We start from the raw sequence: 25810 nt of genomic DNA, 5'->3' as shown, positions 1-25810 counted from the left end.
TCAACAAATACAGTACACTCATACAGGATCTTCTTGGTGTGTGATCATATTTACTTGTCCTAATATTTCAGGGTGCTTTAGTAACTTGCCATGAGGCAGATTTTCAGTAAGCAGTAGATACTCACCCTGAAGTATTTCTTTGTATGGTTAGTCTCCTGGGCACCTTGCTTCTCTTTTTCTAGAGAATACTGAAATGTCTCTTTTTTTTTTTTTTTTTTTTTTTTTTTTTTTAGGTAGCCTGAATTATCTTTTTCCTCTGAGACTTCAGGGACATTAACTCCTAGAAATTGATCGCGTTGGAACTTAGGCTGTATGTTTGTAGTCATGTATGCTCTTCATCCCACCTATCTTCCCCAGTAATGTCTATTTCAAGTATAGATTTACATTTTCTCTAATATTTTAAATTTTTTTGTCCTCATTATATTTTTTAATGTAGCTGATGGAATGTGCTTTGGAGTTTTAGGAGTCCTATGACTGTTTTATAGGAGTGTATGTGATTTTCCTAGAAATGTCAAAAGGAACATTAAGAATTTTATAAATGGGAAACCTTGGGCTAGAGCTTTGACTTTCCCTAGTTAAGAGTGGAGGAGAGAACTAAAACCCAGGTTTCTTGGCATTTACTACAGAAATGTCCACCCATGCTACGTGTTCACTATTCTTTTTTTTTTTTTTTAGATTAAACTTAGGTAACAGAGTAATGCTTAAGTGCATACTTAAAATAATTTTTTTTTACAAAAGTAGAAGTGGATTTTAGTGGATTAGTATTTTTCAGTAATTCGTTATATAAGATTTGGCTATGCAGCTATCAACAGAGACCATTTCTTGACTATTTATCCAAAGTCAGATTGCAGTCTAAGGCTTTTTGAGCTGTTATATAAGTGACTTTTTTTCTTCCTAATAGTTTTATCATTGTAATACCCATTTTAAAGATGAGGAACCAGTGCTTAGAGTTGTAAAATAATTATCCCAAATACCAGCTAATGAGAAAGATTCCAGCTGGGAATTAAAGCAAGATTATCCAAGTCTTTATGCTCTGTTCTTAACCATTGTGCTACATGGCACTGCTAGAGAAATTGTGGGATTTTTTTGTAGTACTGGCACAGCATACCCAGAAATCATTCATAGAAGTATATTCTATGTATGGATGTTTATATTTTCACTTTAAACTTGTTCAACAAATACATAGTGATCAACTATTGTGTGCCAACATTTGCAGTTAGGGATACAAAGATGGTTTAGACACATTCCTTACCCTTTCTCCAGGAAGGATTAAAACAGTTATTTTTGCCAGTTCTTTTGATTGAACTCTCTTTTGATGCCCCACTGGATTTATTATGGATCTTGAATGTTAAGAGAACTCCATAGATAACCTGCTGCTTAGTGGTTCTCTCCAGTATTGGGTTGAGCCCCAGAATTCCCAGTGGGCTGTGGTCTCAGCTATGCTTGCTATGAGGCAAGTGTTTATACAGCAAGAGAGACCTCTGAAAACTAATAAAAAAGGTGCCTGTGTACTTAATCAGAATTTGCTTTAAACTTTTAGGTATACCTGCAATCTGTTTCTTAAGTTTAGGTTAAGCTGGTTAAGAACTTTACATAAAGTACAGAAAAACTGAGCAGACTTGAGAGAACAGTTCCTGTAGGGACTTTTTCTAGCAACCTACGTATTTCCAGCCAAGGGAAACTAAAAATCTTACGACAGGCAAGCTTGTAGAAGTTCTGCCTTTAGTCTAGTTTCTTTTAACATCTGAATTCTATGCTTAAACTTTCTCAGTAAATGTGACAGTTTCCTTTGTCAGATTCTGCAAACTGGCAGCTGTTGTGTTAAGTTTTATAGTTCTAACTGTCTTGTAATTTTTACTTGCATAGGTCTACCTTTAAATCTTATAACACGTTCTCGATGCGAAAGTAGGTAGTCATTACTCTGTGCCTTATGGCCAGAACTGTCCTGGCTGGCTCTAGAATTTTCTTGGGCATGTCTGAGACAGCCCTCAAGAAGCCGGAATTTGAAGACAGGTTTTGCAGCACCTCCTAACTCTTAGTTTCTACTGGGGACAAAAGTATTACTTTATTCATGTACTTAATAGTTTTGGAGTGATTATCCCAAGATGAATCAGGTATAGATTTGCTCACTGTCAAATAGTAAAGACAAGTACTTTCATGGAGTTCTAATATCATATAAATTCAACTAAACATCCTCGGTGAAAAGAATGAGGGAGACGGGTGTGGGGAGAACCCGTCAACCGTGGCAGGTGATTTCCATTCACTGAGAATGAGCAAATATTGTGAGAAGGGAGATGTGAATCTGGTTTTTGCTATGTTGGTCTCCATTCCTGTTTGTGCTTTAGTGTGAGTAGTTGGCTCCTAAGTGCAAGCCATTGATTTCAGCTAGGGCTCACCTGAAGAAAATGCTGGAGAAAAATCTTGATATTGTGGATCGGGTGTAATTCCCACCATAGTACTCTGAAGAATGACATTTAACATAGTTGTTTAGAGACCAGTTTTAGTTTTATTGAGATCAACAACTTTGCATAGTAATGTTTGCTATATCTCTTCACTGTTTTGACTTAAAATCAGATGAAATTCTTTTCATTACGTAAAAGATTTGGATGAATGGCATATTTTTGGTTATTTACTATTAGTAGTTTTCCCTTTTTGAAGAAAAATTATTGTGTTTATTAAGAGTTTAGAATTTTCCTTTGAAGCCAGTAGATGATTTATGAACCAGTTTTACTTTTCTTTGAATTCACAAAGCAGGAATTAGCCTGGTTGCAAATTAGCAATCTCAGAATGACCACAAGTGTCAGTGTTCGCCTGCCTTATTTTTTCCCAACTTGTGCAGCAGATACTCCTATTGTTTAAGAATTTCATTTGACTTGAAAGCAGAGCTAAATTTAAGTGTCTCTTTCAGAACTAATTGTAGACACCTTTATCTATTTTAATTCATACAAACTATTAATGATCCTAAGGGAAAATGTAAGCATTTAAAATCAACAGTGATTTGGTAAATCCTTTAATAGTGTGCTTGCGTGTTCTTTGGTTTCTCAGTAGCATGACTGTTTCAGTTGAGCACAGATCAGCTAGACCGTCTCAGTTGTTTGGCACACCAGGGGCTCTTGGTTAGAGCTGTGGTTCTCAGTGGGGGTGGCACTGGGGGTAATATTACTTTCTAGGAGGTGTTCTAGAAGTTTATGAGGGTGTTTTCGGTAGTTGAAACAGTTGAAGGGGATTTAGTGAGTGGGGCCAGGGAACATAGTCTGTAGTGTGTGGGACAATCTTTGAAAACAACAAAGATTAGTCCCATGTTCTGGAGGGCTTCTGAATGTCCCATTTGGATATCTGTGTGTGGGTGAAAGGCCTTCTTTATAATTAAATGAACCTAAAAGCATAATTGGAATGCCAAGTATACTTTGTAAAGTTTTAACCTGTTCTGAATTTTCCAAGTGCTGTAACTGCAGTGTACATTGAGGGAGGGTCTAGTTAATTTTGTTCTGAGCTTTGCCAGTAGTTCACCATTTGAAGAACCGTGCTGCCCATGGCACTGATGCTCGTAGTAATCGAATCGCCGGTACAGTGTACCAGTCTGGACATTGGAAATGGTTACATTCACTGTGATTTTATGTGTATGTGCTACTGTCTCATTACTTCCTTGTGTCTTCTGGTGTGATCAGGTCTGAGACTCACATATTGAAATGCATATTGTTATCATAAATCTCTTAAAATTTCTCCTTTGTACTTGTTAGGGTATTGATTTTCATTAAAAAAATTACATACATAGGTTGGTTATTTTATCTGTGCATTCATTCAGATTGTTGGAGGGGTCAGTGTAAAGTATTTCTTACGTAAAGGGGGGTGTGTTGAGTTTCATAGGGTTGTGCAGCCCACTAGGTCAGCATTTGAATAAGTCATCTCAGCTGCCTTACTCCGTGCTCCCCAACACACTGACAGTATTTAAGTATTTTAACACTATTAATTCATTACAGAGTATAACAAACAGTTTGTAAATACAGGTAGATGTAATATTTTGAAGCTTAAAACTCCACTAAAACTTCACAAAGAAGCATAGTTACCCAAATATAAATTATTAGTATCAGAAAATGCTTCTTATTTCATTGCTTTAGTAGATAAAGTAAAAGTCAAAAGTAAATAAATAGAATGTTTTTCCTAAAGGGCGTTTTAATTGTATTTTATTGAGGTTATGTTGGCTTATAACACTGTAAATTTCAGGTGTACATTATCATACTTCAGTTTCTATATAGACTGCATTGTGTTCAGCGCCAACAGTCTAGTTTTTATCCATCACCGTATGTACGTGCCCCTTTACCCCTTTTGCCCTCCCTGTACCCTCTTCCTCTCAGGTAACCACTAATCTGTTCTCCTTACCTGTGTGCTTGTTTATCTTCTACATGTGACTGAAATCATACGGTATTTGTCTTTCTCTGACTTATTTTGCTTAGCATAATATCCTCAGGGTCCATCCATGTTGTTGCAAATGTCAAGGTTTTCTTTTTTTATGGTGAAGTAGTATTCCATTGTGTATGTATACCACATCTTTCTTTATCCATTCATCCGTTGATGGGTGCATGGGTTGCTTCCAGGTCTTGGCTATTGTGAATAATGCTGCAATGAACATAGGGATTTATAAATCTCTTTGAATTGTTGATTGCTTGTTCTTTGGAGAAATACCCAGTAGTGGGATAGCTGGATCATACAGTATTTCTATTTTAAAATTTTTGACAAATCTCCCTGTGTTTTCCATAGTAGCTGTACTAGTTTCCATTCCCACCAGCAGTGATGAGGGTTCCCTTTTCTCCACATCCTCTCCAACTCTTGTTATTTCTTGTCTTGTTAATTATAACCATTCTGATTGTTGAGAGGTGATACCTCATTGTAGTTTTGATTTGCATGTCCCTGATAATTAGTGATGTTGAGCATCTTTGCACGTGCCATCTGTAGATCTTCTTTGGAAAAATGTCTGTTCATATCCTTTGCCCCCTTTGGTTGGATTGCTTGTTTTTTATTGTTGAGTTGTATGAGTTCTTTATATATTTTGGAAATTAGCCCCTTGTTGGATATATGATTTGCAAATATTTTCTCCCAGTTGGTGGGTTGTCTTTTGTTTTGTCGATGGTTTCCCTAAAGGGCTTTTTTAAAGAAAGCTGGGAGCAATGAGCATGCTTGATTCTGAATTCATGTAGCTATCTTCAGAATGATTGTTTAGGTCCCATTGGAAATAGGGATATTAGTATAAAGGAAATTTGCAAAGCAGAAAAGAGGCAGGCAAAGGTTATAGGATTTAGGAAGGGGGAATGTTAGACTTTAGGATTTGAATCACCCCCCCAACTTCTTAGAGGATGCCTAAGTTATTCACTTACATTCAGATCACATTGAGCATATTATATGCAAGTTGCAAGGGCATATGAGATACATCATTAGCTTCCTTTCTTTCAAGGAATTGATAGACTTGATGGGATACCTAGATCATTTTAAAGATAGCAAAATAAGTGGAAGTCAATGTTCTATGGTTAGTATTTAAATTTTTATCCTTCATGGACAAATTGTCTAGTGCAGGTCATTGTGGCATCATTCACCTCGCTGCTTTGATACTTTGATCTTCCCAGTTGTAGTGGGTTTGTATTACATTTCTCTCCTTTTAATTTTTCATGCATTTCTAATAGTTTTATCCTCTTTAAATAAGACGAGATCTCACAGATAATTATAGTTGCTGAGTTTTAGTGAACCAAAATTAAAAAATGAAAATTTTTATATTTGTTTGGACCCTCCACTTTTGATTATCTCCCTGATTGCTTGTTAACATACTGAGTCTCTTTTTCATAAATATCTTCATAGTTGACTTTGAGTTTTATCTATATTTCCTTTGTAACTTTTCACAGTTAATATTTATTAATATCTCTAGAGTTTATAATGTTCCAGAGCATTTCTCTTGACTGTTTCAGAGTGTGTGTGTGTCTGTATGTGTATGTGTGTAGTTTCAAATAGTTAAGTATGTACAGGTCTTTGTTTTGTTTTAGCTTCTCCAGTCAATTTATTGAATCATATTAAATGGTAAAACATTGACTATATTCTTTCAAAGCTTACAGTATTGTTATTTCCCTTTCTACCTATTTTGCTAGTATCTATAATTCTATGATTCCCAAAACAACCAAATTAATATCTAACTCCAAACATGTATCCTTTGATGGAGCTCAGCAGCAGAATATTATGTGTTTATTCACATGGAATAAAAGAAGAGCAAATTTATATGGCTATATCATAATCTTTGAAGAAACCCATATTGAATTATGTCTTCAAACTTAATGAGTTAATCGGACACTTCAGGTTCTATCGTAATGGCATTGTTCCTAGTGAAAAGGCATTACTTACATTAGAATAATGGGATTTCAGAGCGGAATTGGACCTTTGAGGTCATCTAAAAATCTAGTTTTCTCACTTTACAGGCAAAGTAACTAAGACCCTGAGAGGTTGTGGTTTTCTCAAAGCTCTGCTCTTACTGTGGCAGAGCCAGAACTAGAACCTAGAGCGCAAGACTTCTAAATCAAGTTTTTCGTGGTATTTATTTTTAATCCTTGGACCCATAAGCTATGCAAAAGGGTCCTCCAGACCTTCTACCTCATCCCTGTCCCTATGCCACTCTAAAAACAGTTCTGCCAGTTTTAAATGAGAAAGGTAGTGCTTTTATTAAACCTCAGTGAGACACATAAAAGAATTGTTCATCTGCTCCAGAAGGTAAGTTATGTGATCATTTTACAGACTTTGGTATTAAAGGAGATCAATGCTCATGGTTTGTTTCTCATTGCTGTCCTATGATTTAACGTTTCCTCTACGTTCACATGGAGATAATTTTTTTATCTGTAGATAAATAAATGAAAAAACCCCACCATTTTCCCAATATACAAGATTTTAAGGATTTTGTGTTCTCTCTCAGTGTCTTTTCCTCTCTTTGGATTCAAATTTTAATTGCTGTATTAGTCTGAGTTCTCCAGAAAAACAACCAATAGGATGGATGTATGGATGGATGGGTGGGTAGGTAGGTAGGTAGGTAGGTAGGTAGATTATAAGGAATTAGCACACATGGTTATGGAGACTGAGAAGTCCCAGGATTTGCTGTCTTCTAGCTGAAGACCCGGGAGAGCTGATGGTGTAGTTCCAGTCCGAATCGGAAGCACTGAGAACCAGGAGAGCCAGTGGTGTCAAGTTCCAGTCTGAGTCTAGTCTAAAGGCAGGAGAATACCCATGTCCCACGTTGTCTACAGCCAGGCTGAGAGCGAATTCTCTCTTTTTTTTTTTTCTTTCTTTTTTTGGAGGAAGAATAGCCCTGAGCTAACATCCACTGCCAGTCCTCCTCTTTTTGCTGAGGAAGACTGGCCCTGAGCTAACATCTGTGCCCATCTTCCTCTATTTTATATGTGAGATACCTGCCATGGCATGGCTTGATAAGCAGTGCATAGATCTGCCCCTGGGATCTGAACTGGTGAACCCCAGGCTGCCCAGGCAGAGCGTGTGAACTTAACCACTGCACCACCAACTGTGCCACTGGACCCAGCCCCTACTTTACCTTTTTGCTCTGTTCAGTCCTTCACTGGATTGGATGAGGCCTACCCACATTGGGGAGGGCAACCTGCTTTACTCAGTCTACCAATTCAAATGTTAATCTCATCCAGAAACATCCTCACAGACACATCCAGAATAACGTGTTAGCCAAATAGGCAGGCACTCCATTGCCTAGTCAAGCTGACACATAAAATTAACCATCACAGTTACCTTCATGCATCTTACATAGCTTCTGCCACCTAGAGCAGTGTACACCCTGATTCAGTGACACATAGAACAACTGGCTTAGCGTGTTAACTGCTTTAGGATGTGTTTAGTGAATCTGTGGAGATGAGATTTTCGTGATCCCTCTATTCTTCCTTAAACGCTTGGTTTTTATTTTTGTCAAAAATTAATTTATACTTGTCTCTTTTTGTTCAATTCATTCATTTTTGAACCAGTTTAGTTTTCAGCCAAGAAAGCATTCTACAGAATGAGGAATGGAAAAGCTGGTATTTAGTTTTTAAATTAGTGAATATCTTCTTATGTTACTCATAGCACTTGTATTCCAATTTTGTCTGTGACTATAGAGAAAATGAATGTTACATTCTCAGGTTGAAGTTTTAATTACTGTGGGTAGATTTGGGTAAGAATAGAATTTTTCTTTTTCCTTCATTGAGATTAAAATATTTACTTTAGTGTAGTCCCTTTTGGTTTCAAGTAGCAGAAGCTTACTCAAGTCGGCTTAAGCAAGTAAAGGAAATATATTATAATGGTATAGGAATATTCCTCAGAACCCAATTCTGAGAAGTATGAATTGGCCTTTAAAAGAACACAGTGAGAAATTGGAAAACTGTCAGGAATCAAGGACGCTTTTCTCTCTTTCTATCTGATGCCACGTAATTACTTGTCGTTTTGTCTGCATCTGCACACCAGCTCTTTGGTCTTTGTGCGCAGTCTTCCTTAAAGCCGACACCACTCCAGGTGACTGTAGCCCAGACCGCTTGGCATATCTTAGTATGGATTGCAGCCTCCCAAGGAGAGGAGATCTGAGTGGGTCTGCTTAGTTCATGTGTTTGTCCCTTGTGGGTAGTGTCCTGCTCTGATGATGGCAGATAGGTTGTTTTCTGAGCAGCCCTCCCTCAGAGTCTGCTGCAGCTTATAATTGCACTTTGTTTATTCTTTTACAAATATTTTTTGCTTTTTAAAAAAACTTTTAAAATTGTGGTAAAATATACGTTAAATATACCATTTTAACTGTTTTTAAGTGCGTACAGTTCAGCGGTAATAAGTACATTCACAGTGCTGTGCATCCATCACTGCTGTGTATCTCCAGAACTTCTTCCTCATCCCAGACTGAAACTCTGTACCCATTAGAAAATAATTTCCCATTGCCCTCTCTCCCCAGCCCCTGGTAACTACCATTCTACTTTGTATTTTTATGAATTTGATTATTCTAGGTACCTCATGTAAGTGGAATCATACAACATTTGTCTTTTTGTGCCTAACTTATTTCATTTAGTGTAATGTCTTCATGGTTCATCCATGTTATAGCATGCATGAGAATTTCATTCCTTTTTATTTTATTTATTTATTTATTTTTGAGGAAGATTAGCCCTGAGCTAACTGCTGCCAATCCTCTTTTCGCGGAGGAGAACTGGCCCTGAGCTAACATACGTGCCCATCTTCCTCCACTTTATACTTGGGACGCTCACGACAGCATGGATCCGAACCAGCGAACCCCGGGCCGCTGAGAAGCGGAACGTGTGCACTTAATGGCTGTACCACCGGGCCGGCCCTCATTCCTTTTTAATACTGAATGATATTCCATTGTCTGTATAAATCACATTTTGTTTATCCATTCATCTATCAATGGACATTTGCTTTTTTCCCTTCTTTTGACTGTTGTGAATAATGCTGCTGTGAACATGAGTGTACAAATGTCTAAGTCCCCGCTGTCAATTCTTTTGGGTATGCATGTACCCAGAAGCGAAATTGCAGGATCATATACTAATTCTATGTTTAGTTTTTTGAGATACTGCCATTACTGTTTTCCACAGCATCTGCACCACTTTACATTCCCACCAGCCATGCACAAGGGTTTGAATTCCTCCACATCCTTGCCAGTACTTGTTAATTTCTATTTTTTTTTTGTTTATTTGATAATAGCCATCCTAATGAGTGGAAAGTGGTATCTCATTGTGGTTTTGATTTGCATTTCCCTAATGATTAGTGATGTTGAGCATATTTTCATGTGCTTATTGGCCATCTGTAGATCTGCTCCAGAGAAATGTCCACTCAAGTCCTTTGCCATTTTTGATTTGGTTGTTTTTTGATTTTTGAGTTGTAGGAGTTCTTTATATATCCAAGATATTAATCACTTTATCAGATACATGATTTGCATATATTTTCTCCAATTCTTTGGGAGAATTGCCTTCTCACTCTGTTGATAGTGTCCTTTGCTGCAGTCCAATTTATCTATTTTTTCTTTCGTTGCTTGTACTTTTTGGTGTCATGTCCACGAAATCATTGCCAATCTAATACCATGAAGCTTTTACTCTGTGTTTTTTCCTAAGCGTTTTATAGTTTTAGCTTTTAAATTTAGGCTTTTGATCCATTTTGAGATAATTTTTCTATATGATATAAGATAATGGTCCACCTTCATTCTGTTGCATGTGAATATCCAGTTTTCTCAGCCCCGTTTGTTGAAAAGACTGTCCTTTCCCCATTGCATGGGCTTGGCACCGTTGTCAAAAATCAGTTGACCATATATGTGAGAATTTGTTTCTGGGCTCTCATTTCTGTTTCATTGGTCTATATGTCTATCTTTATGCCATACTACACTGTTTTGGTTACTGTAGCTTTGTGGTAAGTTTTGAAATCTGGAAGTTTGAGTCCCCAAAATTTGTTCCTTTGCTTTCGAGATTAGTTTGGCTATCTGGGATCCCTTGAGATTCCATATGAATTCTAGGGTGGGTTTTTCTTTCTGTAGAAACACCATTGGGATTTTTTTGGGGGGCAAGATTAGCCCTAGCTAACTCCTGCCAGTCCTCCTTGTTTTGCTGAGGAAGCCTGACCCTGAGCTAACATCCGTGCCCATCTTCCTCTACTTTATATGTGGGACACCTACCACAGCATGGCTTGCCAAGTGGTGCCATGTCCGCACCCAGGATCTCAACAGGCGAACCCCGGGCCGCTGAAGCGGAACGTGTGCACTTAACTGCTCTGCCCCCGGGCTGGCCCCACACCATTGGGATTTTGATAGGGATTGCACTGAATCTGTAGATCGCATTGGGTGGTATTGAAATCTTAACACTATTAATTCTTCCAGTCCGTGAACTTAGATGTCTTTCCATTTATTTATGGCTTTAATTTCTTTCAGCAATATTTTACAGTTTTCAGTGTACAAGTATTTTGCTTCCTTGGTTAGATTTACTCATAAGTATTTCATTCTTTTTAATGCTATTATAAATGGAATTTTGTTAATTTCCTTTTCAGATTGCTCATTGTTAGTGTGTAGAAATGCAGCTGATTTTTGTGTGTTGATTTTGTATCCTGCAGCTTTGCTGAATTCATTCATTAGTTGTAACAGTCTTTTTGTGAAATCCTTAGGTTTTCTACATAGGAATCTTGTCATCTGCAAACATAATTTTATCACTTCCTTTAAATTTGACTGCCTTTTATTTCTTTTTTCGCCAAATTGTTCTGGCTAGGACTTCAGTACTATTTTGAATAGAAGTGGTGAAAGTGGGCATCTTGTTCCTGATCTTAAGGGAAAAAGTTTCACTCTTTCATCATTGAGTATGATGTTAACTTTGAGTTTTTCATATATAGCCTTTATTATGTTGAGAAAGTTTCCTTCCATTCTTAGTTTGTTGAGTTCTTTTTTGTTTTTTAAATCATGAAAAGGTGTTGAAGTTTGTCAAATGCTTTTTCTGCATCAATTGAGATAATCATGAAGTTTCTTTCTTTTTCATTTTGTTAATGTGATTAATTCCATTCGTTGATTTTTGTATATGTTGAACCATCCTTGCATTCCAGGAATAAATCCCAGTTAGTCCTGGTTGTACAATCTTTTTAATATGCAGCTGAATTTGGTTTGCCAGTTCTTTTCTTCTTATATAGAGAATGTTTCTTCTTGGGAAGAAGATGGTTTAACAGTTATTAGTCTCTGTTTTGGGCACTGATCTGAATACACATACACATATATACATACATACATACATACATGTTTACAGACAAATACACATATGTGCACATTACAAATAACTAGGTTATGTTTATAATTATAACTTTTAAACTTTCATTCATTCATTCAGTGGCATCCTCTGTGAGATTGCAAACCTCATGAGAGCAGGGACCACCTTGCTCTTGTTTATAGTGCTGCATTCAAATTCTTGTTTGGCACTCTGCTCTTGATGAATGTATGTGGAATGAATGAATGAATGTTGTTTAATTCTCTGAGTAATCTCTTCTGATGTTTTTACCATCTTCATTTAACAGATTAAAATAGTTTAACCAGTGTAACAGTGGTGAATCAGTAATGCTAAGGCAAGTGAATTTGTTTTAATTAATTAGTTAATGTGTATTTATTAAGCATCTACCATGCACCTGGCTCCCTATAACTGGCATTGGAGGTGTAATAGACAGTCCTTGGCTTCAAGTAGTAGCTTACAGTCTGGTTGGGAGAAGTGGACAAGTAAATAGAGAATTATATAGCATAGTGAGGGATTTGATAGAGGTATCAAATCTATATATTTTATAGATATACTTTATTTTAGAAATGAGTTAACTATTTTCTGTGTTGAAAAACATTGTACACATATACCTCCAGGTTATGACAAGTCTAAAAATATTAATTGTGCTTACAATCTGTGTTGAAGTGTTTTGCTCCAGAAATCTTTTGTGTTTTTCAGCCTCACTGTGATTTGTCTACAGAGTTAACAGTTTCCTTTGTCTACATAGTTTTTCCGAAGTACTTTCTTTTTAGAGACTCACTCTCAGTGTACTTGAAAATTCAGATACTTTAAAAAAAAAAAAAAATCCTAATATCTGAGAATTCTAAATATCAAATCCAGATTTCATGGGAATAAGTTACTTTTTAAAAAGGCGCAAACATGCAAGGGTGCAGTTAGTATTTATTTAATTTTTAGAACATATGTTACTTTTGCTCTCATAAATACAGTAGTCAAAAATGTAGATTATAAACTCCTAGAGTCTGCATGTATATTCTGTATGTTTTCTTCATTAAGAACTTGCAGTATTTTACTGTTTCATATAAACAGCATTTTTCAATATTAACTAAATATAGTATATTCTTTTTCATACTGACACTTGTAATAAATGCTTATTCTTATGATATCATATATTATAGTATTATTTCCTACTTAAGTAGCAAATACCAGTATTCTCTCTCCCAGTACCAGATGATTTTAGATTGTCTCATTTGCCAAAATAACACAAGTAAGGAATGTAAACAGCAAGCCTTGTTTTGTCTTGTTATGTTTTGCAAATGTGATTCTGTCGCTAGTTCCCCCTTCCATTTTTATTAGTTGTTTCTTTTCCAGAATGCCTCAAGTTTTGGTGAAATTGTAATGGTTCTGGCTTTTCAAGAGAAAGCAGGTTTTCCTCTCCAGTTAGCACCCCTTGTCAGCTCTTTTAGTTATTTTTGTGCTGGTACCTTTCTTTTCCCAGCTGGGTAATATTTTTTCCCCCAATCCAAATATCTTTAAAAAAAGGAGAACTCTCAGTTTATTCCATGTTACTGCCAATTATTATTCCTGTTTCTTAATATATGCCAGATGTTCTGCTGTGTAGCCTTTGAAAAACTACTTCACCTCTATCTTAGAGTAAAGGGTGAGGGGATTGGATTCTGTGATTTCTGAGGTCCTTTATGCAATGACTTCAACAATTTTATTTCAAAACAATGCAGATCAGAGTAGAATGAGCTTTTAGCTCTTAGTGTTGGCTAGAGAGTCCTGGAAATGGACGTGAACTAATGACATGATTGGCAAAGACTTTCCCATTTTTCTTTCAGTAGCTCATAGTCTACTGTTGCATCATAGCTGTGTAGCTTTTTGTGTATGTGTGTGTGCATGTGCATGCTTGTGTTTATTTGTGTGTATTTACTAACTCCAAAATTAAAGTTATATGAGTGACCTTTGCAACTCAAAACTTTCAAGAAACCCGAGAAGATAAAATTACTCTTTCAGTTGCAACTAACAGAAATTCTTCAACTAATTGAGACAGACAAATGTTGAGGGGGCGAGTGGTGAGATGAGGGGCTTTAATGGCTCACATAATCAGAAAGGGTTAGGCAGAGAACAGGCCCTGCAGGCTATTAGAACTAGATTGTAGGTGTTCTGAGGGATGTTGTCTTCCACCTCTTTTCTTGCATGCCAGCTTCATTCTGTCCTTCTGCACATGAGTTTTCTCCATCAGTCAAGAGACATGATCATCTGTAATTATAGGCTTAACTCCTTGTTGCCCTGTGGCTAGAGGTCTCACTAGCTAGTTCCAATTCACCAAACAAATCCCAGAGAAGAGCTCTTGACTGACCTAGCCTAGGACATATACCTTCCCGAGTGACCAGGGGCTAGGGCTTATTGCCAAAAAGGAATGATTCGGAGCAGGAAAAGATTGCTTACTTGGTAAACAGAGAATGCCTGTTATTGGTATTTAAAGGATTCTAGTTTTGAGTTTATTTAAAAGTAGAAAAAATACTTAAGCGTTATTATTTGTAATGGAAAAGAGTTTTTTTATATTACTTATCTGCTTGCACCTTTTGCTGACAAAAGGTTGCTTTTAAGAGCCATACTCTTTATTCTTATAGTGTAGGCATATTTTAGTAGTCAGCTGAATCAGTTTTGGTTTGGATGATTTTCTTACTATGCATACAGTGCTGTATTCTAGTGATTTTGAACTTAGTTAACTCTATTCAAATGAAGAGGGCTTTGATTTGGGTCTAGCCAACCTTATAGTCAAATGGAGACAGAAGGATGTCTGCATATCTAGGTGCTCAGTGTTTTCCTTCCTGTCTTATTTCCTTTATTTTTTTCTCTCTTTCTCTGTGTATTTAAACCACACCCCATGAATCAGTATTTGCATGTAAGAATTTGTAAGTAATATGGTTAAAGTTTACTCTTGTTATTTTAATATGTAATGTCTAGTTGATTTTGTGCAGAAACATGGGATAGCTAAAATTTGTTTAACTGATTTCTATTTAATGATTACCCCTTGGCTTCTTACTTTTAAAAATCTAGACTCAGTTCAGCACAGCAAACATTTGTTGAGTGTCTAGTATGTTCTAGGTACTAGATTTACAAAGAAGTATAAAAGCAGTTATGTCTCCTAACATGAACTTAGAGAAAAAAAGAAACAGAAAATTTCAGCACGTTATAATGAAGTTAAACGTGTAATATGCTCTCCACCTTAATAAGAGCTCACCTTTTTTACATTTAAAATTTTACTTAAATATAATTTACTTGTAGAAAAATGACCATATCATAACTAAGCTTGACAAATGTTCACAAACTTAACACATCAATGAAACCAGCACCCAGAGTGACTCAATTTTAAATACACCAATATATAACTAAATGCATAATAGTGAAAATAGTGGAAAAGGATTTTCTGCTGTCCTCAGGTGCTTTTTTTTTGTTTGTTTTTTTCTTTTGCTTCAAAGAGTATTTGCTAGTTGCTGCTTCTGCTATTGTGTCTTCCGATAAAGAATGATTTCTTTGGTATTTTAGCTGAATGCTAGGAATACCACTGTATTCAAAGTGAAAAATGCATTCTCTCTGTCAGTACTAATTTTCATAGTCATTTATTAAAAAAAAAGATGCTATGGGATAGTCTACCATTCCAAATGGTTTAACCATGTAAAGTATCAAATTTTGAGGAGAGTATAATGTGATTAAAATTAACATTATTTAGCAGGATTTCTTTAGAAATCATTGATTTTTATTATTGTGGATTTCTGTAACTTCCTGATATTTGTCAGATTTCCTTCAGTTGTGTACTAGCGTAAAATCTCCATGAATTACTGTTTTCCAATTTACATTTTTAGTTTTCTATAAAGGAGCATATTTTAATGAAAAATTTAGGGTGAATATAATTGAAACTATTGCACTAAAGATAGACAGTTTTTTAAGTATCTTGAGCATTTCAGAGGCATCTCTTCCTGAGTATCTAATTGATATACCTCAACATTTAGCGTTTTTCCTTGTTGAGATTTGTTACTCAGTTTTTAAGATATTTTCAACCACTCTTAAATGTGTGATTATTTTCCCTGAATATTTTAAAGACATTTAATTTGAAATGTTTGTGGGATTTTTATCCACTCTGAAGTAACAGTGTTTACATCTTTCTAATGTGAGGTTATGTGTTATTTATTCATTTTGAGTCTGTGTAAGGGAAAAAGCTTGGCTTGATTTTAAAACCAGTAGTGACACTTCTGAGAATATTAGAATTGTCAGCAATTAAGCAAATCATTGAATATTTGAAAAATATTACGTTTTTACAATAACTGCTCTATGGTAACAATTTAAATTTATTTTCCCCTATAGAGTCCTATTATTACCTCATGATGAATAGCATAAAAGATAAGTAGTGTTTTTCTTAAAAACTCTTAGGATGATAGTGTGTTAGTGGAGTGATTGAATGAGAGATAGAGAGATATGGAATTTCTTTGCCCTAATTAAATGAAAGTGTTTAACTATTATATAAAGGAACTTTGACGTCATATATCAATTTTTGTTCTTTTAAAGGAAGGAGCATCGGCCCGTAAGACTCAGACTCCTGCAGCACAGCCAGTACCGAGACCAGGTAAAAATAGAAAACTTTGGTTTTTGGTTTTTTCCCTAAATGATCACAAGAGTGAAAATTTTTTGATATGTATAATGCTTTAAAGGAATTGAAATTTTACTTAAAATATTTCTAAAGTAATATCATAAGAACCTTTACTTGAGTAAATAGGTATATTTGAACAGTTAAATCTTTTAAGAAAATATTTTTAAAATTTTAGAAAAATGTTTCAAAAAGCTGTTTATATGTAGCCATCCCCTCACCGGTTCCTTCTTTGAATTCCGTGATAGTACACGTGGATGTGATTTTTTTGTCCCCTGTAGAACCATAATTTTAGTAGACTGATATGCAACCTTGATGCTTAGAATTTCAGATGTCTGTGTTATTGAGCGTATAAGGTTCTGTAATCATTTCTTAAAAGTGTGTGTTTAGCAAAGGTCATATTGAAGCTATTTTAGAAATATTTTTCTTCCCTCTTCTTCCTAGTACATAAAAAGATTGAACTTTATAAATGCACCTAGATACCAACACTATATTCATTTTAGCTGTTTTAGGTTTGGTTTTGATGTATGTTTGTTTTATTTTTGCATTCAGCATAATTTCAGTGCTAGGCTGTACCACCTGTCTTTTCTACTGCATTAGCGCTGTTGAAAGTGACTGAAGAGAATGAGGAGGATTGGAAGGGCACGGGCAAGAACTTACCTGGGTGACCTTCCTCTCACATTTGGCAGTATCAGTAGTGCAGATTTGGATATCTGTTATTCGTAGTATGTTCACGCAGGCTAATTCTAAAATTGTGTTAGATTGTAAATATTAAATATTTCTGGAAGCACTTTTAAAGTATAGTATTAAGATTATATGGGGCTTGTACTGGAATGGTTTGTAGGCTAATTCACTTTGTGCTGGATCCATACGCTTGGATTTTGACATGACTAGTATTTACTTCTTTTTCTTCCTTCTGTGAGGAAGATTGGCCCTGAACTAACGTCTGTTGCCAGTCTTCCTCTTTTTGCCGAGGAAGATGGTTCCTGAGCTAACATCTGTGCCAGTCTTCCTCTATGTTGTATATGGGATGCCATCACAGCATGGCTTGATGAGTGGTGCATAAGTCTGTGCCTGGGACCCAAACTCGTGAACCCTGGACCACCAAAGCAGAATGTGTAAACTTAGCCACTATGCCATGGGCCAGCCCCTTACTTTGTTTTTTTAATGACAGTGGGTTTGTTTGAAATCTTTGTCATTCTTGATTTTGAGGAGAAGTGGAGAAGAGGAGTTCTGTCAGCCATATGAAATTTGGAGCACACTGGATCTAATTTATTTCAGATGACAGGACTGTCGCCTATTTTTAAGTAGAGAGAACCATACCAAAAGCCACTATGAGAGTATAAGGAAGAGCAATTAAATTTAGTAAATATTACTTGAATGCCTTCTGTGTGCTCAGTGCCAGAAACTAGGAGAAGCTAAAGGAGCTCTTTTCAGGAAGGAAGAAAACGATGAAGGAGATAGGGACGGGCCGACTGAGTTGGGCCCTGAGAATGCAACCTACCAAGCAGAGGCCTGTTGTGGAGGCAGTTGGATGCCAGGTGCACAGTCGTTTGTTTTTCTTTGGAAAGGAGGGGTCGGAGACTATAGTTGGTTAGTCTAAAGAAGATCACATGAGACACTCAGAAATAGTGTAAAAGGGGAGAAATCCCCACCCCAGGATTCTAACCCAGTTTTGTGTTGTGTGATGTAACGTCGTCTCCACTTGGCATTTTTTCAAAACCATTTGGCAAACAAAGGAAAGGGGTGGGGGAGGCACTATTGCCGAAATAAACCGGCCTGTTCAAACCAGCTCGTCCAGGGAATGTGGTCCTGGGGAAGACCAGATATAAAGTAGGAGCTCTGTGTCTTTTCAACTCTTAATATTCTATCATTCTTTTTCACTCCTGCCAAGGTGCACTGGCGATTAAACTGATAGAAATTAATCTGAACTCATGGCTCCTGATATAGCAGATATTCTCATGCCTTCCATGTGAGGTCTCCTCTTCCTTCTTCCACTTGCTCCTTGACTCTCATAGGTCCACAGTCCCTACCCGCCTTTCTAAAGGCGAAGATTATTTTATAAGCTGTTAGCACTTCTTTGTCAGTAAGACCTGATATGGGTGGGTGTTAGCAGTTTAGCAGTTTGTCATCTTGGTTTTGGTTAGTGAATTTTTGTTTTGCTGCAGAAATGTTAAGTGTATTTGCTTATGGGGTGCTACCCAATTTTGAGGGAAAGTTGTATGAAATGTGACATGTTCACCCTGTGTTATCTTTTTAAAATTGAAAAAATGTCAATGCATGAAACACATCTGGCAAGGTGATATGTTGTAGATGAGAGATGATAGCTTTATGCTGCTATTTGTTAGGTGGAGTTGGAATCATTTGAAAATGGGGGATTGAACCACCTGTTCTTGTTTCCTTCAGTGAAGGAACTCGAGGATGGAGTTCCATTTTTGATCATTTTTTGTTTTTAATTTTTCCACCGGCTGGCCCCACGTGCATATGTATTTTTAACCTCGTCTTCTGCCACCTTCTTTTGTCCCTGTGGTCTGCACATCCGCAGTTCCATAAGCACAGCAGTTTCTTGTGGCCTTTGGCGTTTGCCCACATTCCCATCTCTTATCTGGACTGTTTGTCCACTTGTTCTTTGCAGGTTGGCTCCTTTTCATCCTTCAATCTCAGCTTAAATGCCACTTCCTTTGAGAGGCTTTTTCTAAGCGTTCTGTCTACAGGACACTTTTCTGTCAGTGTACACTCCTTTGTTCCTTAATATTACATATTCAGATTTGTTTATTTGTATGTGTTCTTTGCTTCTTTGTTTATGGTCTGACTCCCTTACTTTGCTGAAAGGTCTTTGAAGGAAAAGGATTATTTCTGTTTTATTTATCGTTATAATAATAAGAACCTAGCAGAGTGCCTTGTACTTAGGCTCTGAATAAATATTTAAGTGAAGACTATGATTATATTTGAAATCAAACATAACAACAACAGTTGCTTATCCTCAGCTTGTAAAGTGTGCGTCGTTGCATTTGCTGAAGTCGTGGTAGTGTTCGTGGTGCTCCAGGCAGTCGCATTTAGCATCAGCTGTAGCCACAGGGTCAGTAAATGGTAAATGCGAGCCAAGACCCGGCTAAGGACTTAACGTGCGTTGTTGTTTTTAAAATTCTTACAGCAATAGCAAGATGGAAACAGCGTTATTTCTGTTTGACAGTTGAGGACAGCTGAGGCTGAGCAGTCAGTCAGTTCAACTTAGGAAGTGGCAAAAGGGGGATGTGGGTTGAGATCCCCTGAGTACAGCCTCTTGCTTTTAATCTCTCAGCTGTAGAGACCAGTGTTACTCTGCCTTCTCCTCCCTGCCCCCTTAAGTCAAGCTTATTTGTGTGTTTGTCACACTGGCCTGCTTTGGTTCTCACTTACCAGGGAATCTATTTATAGTCTTTTGTAGTTACTTTTCACCAAGCCTCTAACTTTATGTTTAGTACGTGAGCTTTTATATTTTGTCTTTTTCTTACATTGGGTCTTCTCAGCCTTGATTGTAGTGCATCTTTTCCTAAATTCCTGAGTGTGTTGTGCGCTTACTTACCAAATCAATAATATTTCAATCAAAGATTTCTTTTCCCTTGTTCTCCTTAGTCATTCTCATAGCAACTTGTGTCACCCGTTTATCTGTATGTCTGTCCATCCTGTCATTCTTTTATCCCTCTAACAAGTACCAAATATTTATTTGAGACTATATTATATTGCAGATGATGTTCCGTCAGTCCTCTGTCTAAAAATGATTTAAGAAAGTTTTAGTATTTTTTTCTCGGGAAGAAGAAAGATGAGAATACTATAATAAATATGTATGTATGACCTTGTATTTGTGTATATCTTTCTCTGCTTTATGTAGCTGGAAGAATCATGCTACTGAACTTGATAATACTTTATCACAATGCAATAGCTATACAAAGAAGTACAAAGTAATAGTTCAAATGTAGCATTTTTCTGCTTTCAAAATGGAACATATTCCAAAAATGTGTGTGCTTCCCTTTAAGAGTGGTGTCTGTTTCTAAGAACTTATGGTTAAATTAGAATTTTAAATCTCCTTAGTTTTCATCTATTTTTGTGATTAAAAAAAGAGAAATTCTAGCACAGCACATGGCACATAGAAGGCAGTCAATAAATTTTTATTGTGTGAATAAATACAGAAAATTGAACATACAGCATTTTTATCCTAAAATATTAATCTTGAACTAGGCTGATATTATCTCAACAAATATTTATGTGCATTAAACAGTCTGTTGTGTATACATATAATAAAAAGATAGGAATATTTATATTTTTATAACATATATTTACAATTGTTAATAGTGTGGGAAATTCCAGATAATATACACCTTCACATGACTCATTGCGTATAATGTTCTCTTCTAATAAAAAAAAATTTTAAAGAGAGAAAAAAGGTAAGAAATATTTTAGATCTTAGCTCTCAGTAATTCCTTTCTTTTTCCTCTGAAATGGCTAAGCACATTTCCCCCTCCCAGCCCTTCTGCCAGTGTTGTGTGCTCTTGTAGTACCTGTTTGTGCATTTATTACAGCGGCAGTCAATTATTTATTTGCTTCATTTGCTAGATGTTAACATCCATGAACAAAGATACTCAGCGCCTAGCAGTGTAGTATATCCACTTTCCTTGTCCTTACAGATTGTTGACTAATGCTAAGGCGTTTTAATGTTTTTTGTGAAGCAGAGATGTAACAATATTATTTGAGAAGATTGCAATACCCTTTAAATTTTATAACTAGTGATGATGTAAATACAAATAATTTTTAGGCCTTATTTGCTTTGTAAGTTTGAAAATAAGAATATGATTTTTATAACTCAAAATTTTGCTTTTTTCTCATACAGTTTCTCAAGCAAGACCTCCTCCAAATCAGAAGAAAGGTGAGGTTGTGCCTGTGATTCTAAACTTACTGTAAAAAGTACATCCGAATAAGCTAGATGACAAACCCAGGGCTGCTCTTATGCTTGTGCAGGTGTGTCACGTGATTGTGCTTGGGATCCATTCTGATTTGTCAGTGCTCAGGTCCTGTTGATTATTCAGTATTTTCAGTATCACTGCTGACTTAAAATATTTTTTAGCTCAAAAGAGTTAAAATTACAAATTTATAAACTTTTAATTTATAATTGGGAAACTAACTGTAATTCCTTTCATAGTAACATATTTGCTACCTTGAACCTTTTGTCTTCACAGGGTCTCGAACACCCATTATCATAATCCCGGCGGCTACTACTTCTCTAATAACCATGCTTAATGCCAAGGACCTTCTGCAGGACCTGAAGTAAGTCATTCGTTCCACTGTTCTTTTCAGAGGACATGGAGACTCCTTATTTGGAGAACACAAAATTTCCGTTCCTGTGCTTTACAGATAGTCTGAAAGACAATTTTCCAAATAGAATATATTCTTTAATATCTGGACCCTGTGGGGAAAATTATAGAAACTTTTGGCTGAAGTCCTAATTAAAAGGATGCTCTTGTATTAATTTTTAGTATGAATTGTTTTGTTTTGATTTTGCCCTGAAGAACTTGAAGAGGTTCTAAAACAAATTCAGATTTTTTCCCTCTCCCTCCCTCCAGGTTCCAGTTGAAGAATGGGAAAAGTGATATGAACTTCTGTGTGTTAGCTGTAAACCCGGGGGGAAGAGCTTAGGACCGTAGTTTTCTCACCTAGACATTAGTAAAAGTTAGTTGAAGAGTGGAAATGAAACCATATACTATGTTAAAATTTCCAGATGCTCAACTTTCTGAAAAAAATTTTTATTGAGGTATAAATAACATGATTATTATTTTCAGGTGTCCAATGTAACGATTTGATATTTGTATATATTGCAAAAGGATCACAGCAGTAAGTCTAGTTCACATCCATCACCATAAATAGTTAGAATTTTTTTTCTTGTGATGGGAGCTGTAACGATGTACTCTCCCAGCTCCTTTCATACATGCAGTACTGAATTAGTAAGTACAGCCTCCATGCTGTGTGTCACGTTGGGATGACTGACTCATGACTGGAAATTTGTGCCTTTTCATTTTCTAATTGGAATTTTGCACTTGAAGTTTTTACTGTCTCTCCTTTCTCATTTCCTCTTTAAAATGAATATAGTCACCATTGTACTCAGTTTGTTCTGGTAAACATGCATCATGGTAATGGGTACAAAATAAATCTTTTCCCCACCCAACCAGCTCCACACTTAAAATATCAGTAGTGTACCTATTTTCAGCAGCATTTATCTTTATATTAATTAATATGAGTAGGCGTGCTGCTTTTAGAGATCATGACTTTGTTTTAATCTTTATACTTCTTGAATTGGCTGTTATTCACAGAAGAAAAATGGCAATGTTAAAATTGTTTCAAATAATTTTCAGTGATTTGTGCATTAGCAAGGTTTAAAATGAGCCACAGTTAAATGACTTTCAGAATGCTGTCAGCTTTATTAAGGTTATTAGGAGCGTGGCAGATGAGTGGTGCGGTGATTTCTGGATGTCATCTTGTGCTCGTGATGGAATGAGGCCCACCAGGCCCTCCTCTCATTTTGAATTTCCTGTGCCGGTTCTCAGAAGGTGTTGGTGCTGTCAGTAATGTGCTGTTTGCGTCTGAGTTGTGGATGGATCTTGTTCTAGGTCATTACATTTTTACATAGTATATGTTAATTTCAAATTAACTATCTTTTTTCACTAAAAACTGAAAAGTGTGTGTGTGTTGGCAAGCCTGTGCACGGGGCACACGTGTTCCCAGCCACCTCGCTCAGGTGCATACTGTGTTTGCATCCTTTTTAACAAGTTCCCTTTCTCTTTGCCAATGGTGGTACTAGGCTTAATAGGTTAAATACAGTAATTTTTTTTCTCCCTTAAACATTGGCACCTGAGCTAACATCTGTTGCCTGTCTTCTTTTTTTTCCCCCTTATTCTTCTCCCCAAAGCCCCCCAGTACATAGTTGTATATTCTAGTTGTAGATCCTTCTAATTGTGGCATGTGGGACGCCACCTCAGCATGGCCTGGTGAGCGGTACCATGTCTGTGCCCAGGATCTGAACCGGTAAAACCCCACGCTGCTAAAGCAGAATGCGTGAACTTAACCACTCGGCCATAGGGCTGCCCCTGAATGCAGTAACTTTAATACAATATTTTCAAGGGGTAGAATGTTTTTTTCCTTTCCCCACATGTAGGCACATGAATTAAGACAAGAATAATTTATAAACATTTGTTGACATAGTATAAATATAGTAAAATGCTATTCAAAAGAAACAGTCACCTTAGCCTTTAAATAAGTAGTGTTTCTCAATAAATTGTTTTTCAGTCATCCTGATTTTTAAAATGGGTAAATATTTTACGTATCCAGTTAAACACTGCTGGGTGATTTAGGGATTTAAGATAGTTCATTCTGCTTTTGATTGAAGAAGTGAAATAAAAATGGAGGAACCCAGCGTTATAATATATCATAGTTTGGAGGCCAAGAGAGGTATCGTGGTCTCTAGTTAGAGAGAAGGGGGCTAAACTGTATTCTGCGATGCTGTTTTCCTGGCGTTCGGTGCGTTGTTATGTGAGGGACCTCTTAATTAAATGGAGGTTGTCGAAATTGTCCAGTTATGTCCTCGATCATTAAACCTTGGCATTTCGTGTGAATTTGGACTTTTGCTCACTAAGCTTTAACATGGCTTTCTTTGAAGCAATCTTGGATTGAAGGCACGCCCTTACAGAGTGACTTTGTGCTTGCTTTGCCAGGTGCCACAGGAATATTCCAAGTCTAACGTTGATTGTTTCGTTAAGTTCTCAGCTTGGGGATTTCTGGTCCCCCAGCATAGTATAAATTCAAATTGAGGTCCGACCTGTGTGGCATTTGGGTTGGCCCGTGGCTGACAGGTTATCTAGGATCCCTTTTTCTTCCCCTGCTTTAGAGCCAGATGAAGATGGATTCGCTTCCTTAACAGTTGAGTGGAATTTTTTTTTTTTTTTTACCTAGTTGATCCTTTGGTTGATTGTGCACCTCTTCTGATGTTCCAGTTCTAGCTCCTTTGTGCCCTTCCTCATGTGGGTGGAAAAACCAAGTCTCAAGAAGGCATGCCCCATCTTCCGTTTTCCTCTACTGTAGCATGAGTGATTTCTAGCCCATTTCTGTTTTCTTCCCAGCTCAGCTGTGCATTTCAGGTGTGTGTTGTTTTTTTTATGCAGCGTTTCTTGGTGTTTATAGCGGGAGGGTGTTCATAATGTGTGGTACGCTGCGTTATTGGAACTGGAAGTTTATGAGGTGTATTTAATCTAGCTTAGTAGCAGCTCTCAGTCTGCCACATGTACATTAATCTGTTAAGACAACAGCACATTTCTTAATTCATTCTTCTTAATTGTTTGAGTTCTGCCTCAAACTTTCTAGAAGTTGAGACCTGAAAAGGAATATGGAATACAGTAGCTTGACCCACTCTTATCCTCAATGAAAATGCTGAGAGAGAACCTTAAAGGCTCCTCTGGAAGGTAGTTGCTTAGCAGGAAATGCAACTTGCTCTCCCAGTGACCAGTTTCGTTGTTTTCACCTTTGGACAGTGGAGATTCCTTTTTTTTTAATTGAAGTCATAATAGTTTAGAACATTGTGAAATTTCATTTGTACTTTATTATTTGTTGTTCATCACCCGCCTACCCTCTACCCTCCTCCCCTCTGGTAACCACTGATCTGTTCTCTTGGGCAGTGGAGATTCTTAATGAACGTTCAGGTAGAGAAATTAGCTTTTATTTTGGACTTGTTTTGGGATAACTCAAGAACAAAGCAAGCTCTTCTTCAACATTCAAGACGTTAGGTTCACTGTTAGAATTACCATAATATTTTGTAATTCTAGTGGTCTAACGTTGAAAGTTCTTGTTAAATATTTTTAGTGATAACTAGGAACATATTTTCACTCAGTAACATAATTAATATCCAAAAGAAGAATGTGAGTGAATACTCTGCCTACTTTCTCAGTAAAATAATAATGACAGTTGTTGAAGAAAGAAAACAAAAGCAACCTCACCTCTGAAACAAAATCACACTGCTTTGAAATAATTTATGACGAATTAAAAACAAGAAGCAAAATAAGTTGTAATACTTGCCCGTTTCAGGTTTCACCAAACGCAGAATCAAATTTTAGTGCTTATGACTTAAGTGGATGTATAAAAATCTATGTAACCTGGCACGTACAAGTATATCCATATATTAAGCATGTTTCTTTAGTCCTTTTATTATTTTATTTTATTTTATTTATTTTGAGGAAGATTAGCCCTGAGCTAATATCTGCTGCCAGTCCTCCTCTTTCTGCTGAGGAAGACTGGCCCTGAGCTAGCATCTGTGCCCATCTTCCTCTACTTTATATGTGGGATGCCTGCCACAGCGTGGTGTGCCAAGCGTTGGCATGTCCGCACCGGGATCCGAACC

The 25810-nt window shown here is 36.7% G+C and overlaps 1 protein-coding gene across 1 annotated transcript in view; it reads left to right on the top strand.

The window, feature by feature from the left end:
- The window catches only part of CDC73 (cell division cycle 73), a 116867-nt gene that overhangs the window by 70468 nt on the left and 20589 nt on the right, over positions 1 to 25810 (top strand). The window contains exons 11-13 of the mRNA XM_044762645.2: positions 16317 to 16374; positions 21263 to 21298; positions 21609 to 21696. Of these exons, the coding sequence (XP_044618580.1) occupies positions 16317 to 16374; positions 21263 to 21298; positions 21609 to 21696 (182 nt within the window). The remainder of the gene's footprint in view (positions 1 to 16316; positions 16375 to 21262; positions 21299 to 21608; positions 21697 to 25810) is intronic.

The sequence above is a fragment of the Equus asinus genome, chromosome 30 (genome assembly GCF_041296235.1).
Source record: "Equus asinus isolate D_3611 breed Donkey chromosome 30, EquAss-T2T_v2, whole genome shotgun sequence".
Classification (NCBI taxonomy): domain Eukaryota; kingdom Metazoa; phylum Chordata; class Mammalia; order Perissodactyla; family Equidae; genus Equus; species Equus asinus.
Note: the sequence above shows the minus strand (reverse complement) of the source record. Positions and strands in the feature narration are given on the sequence as shown.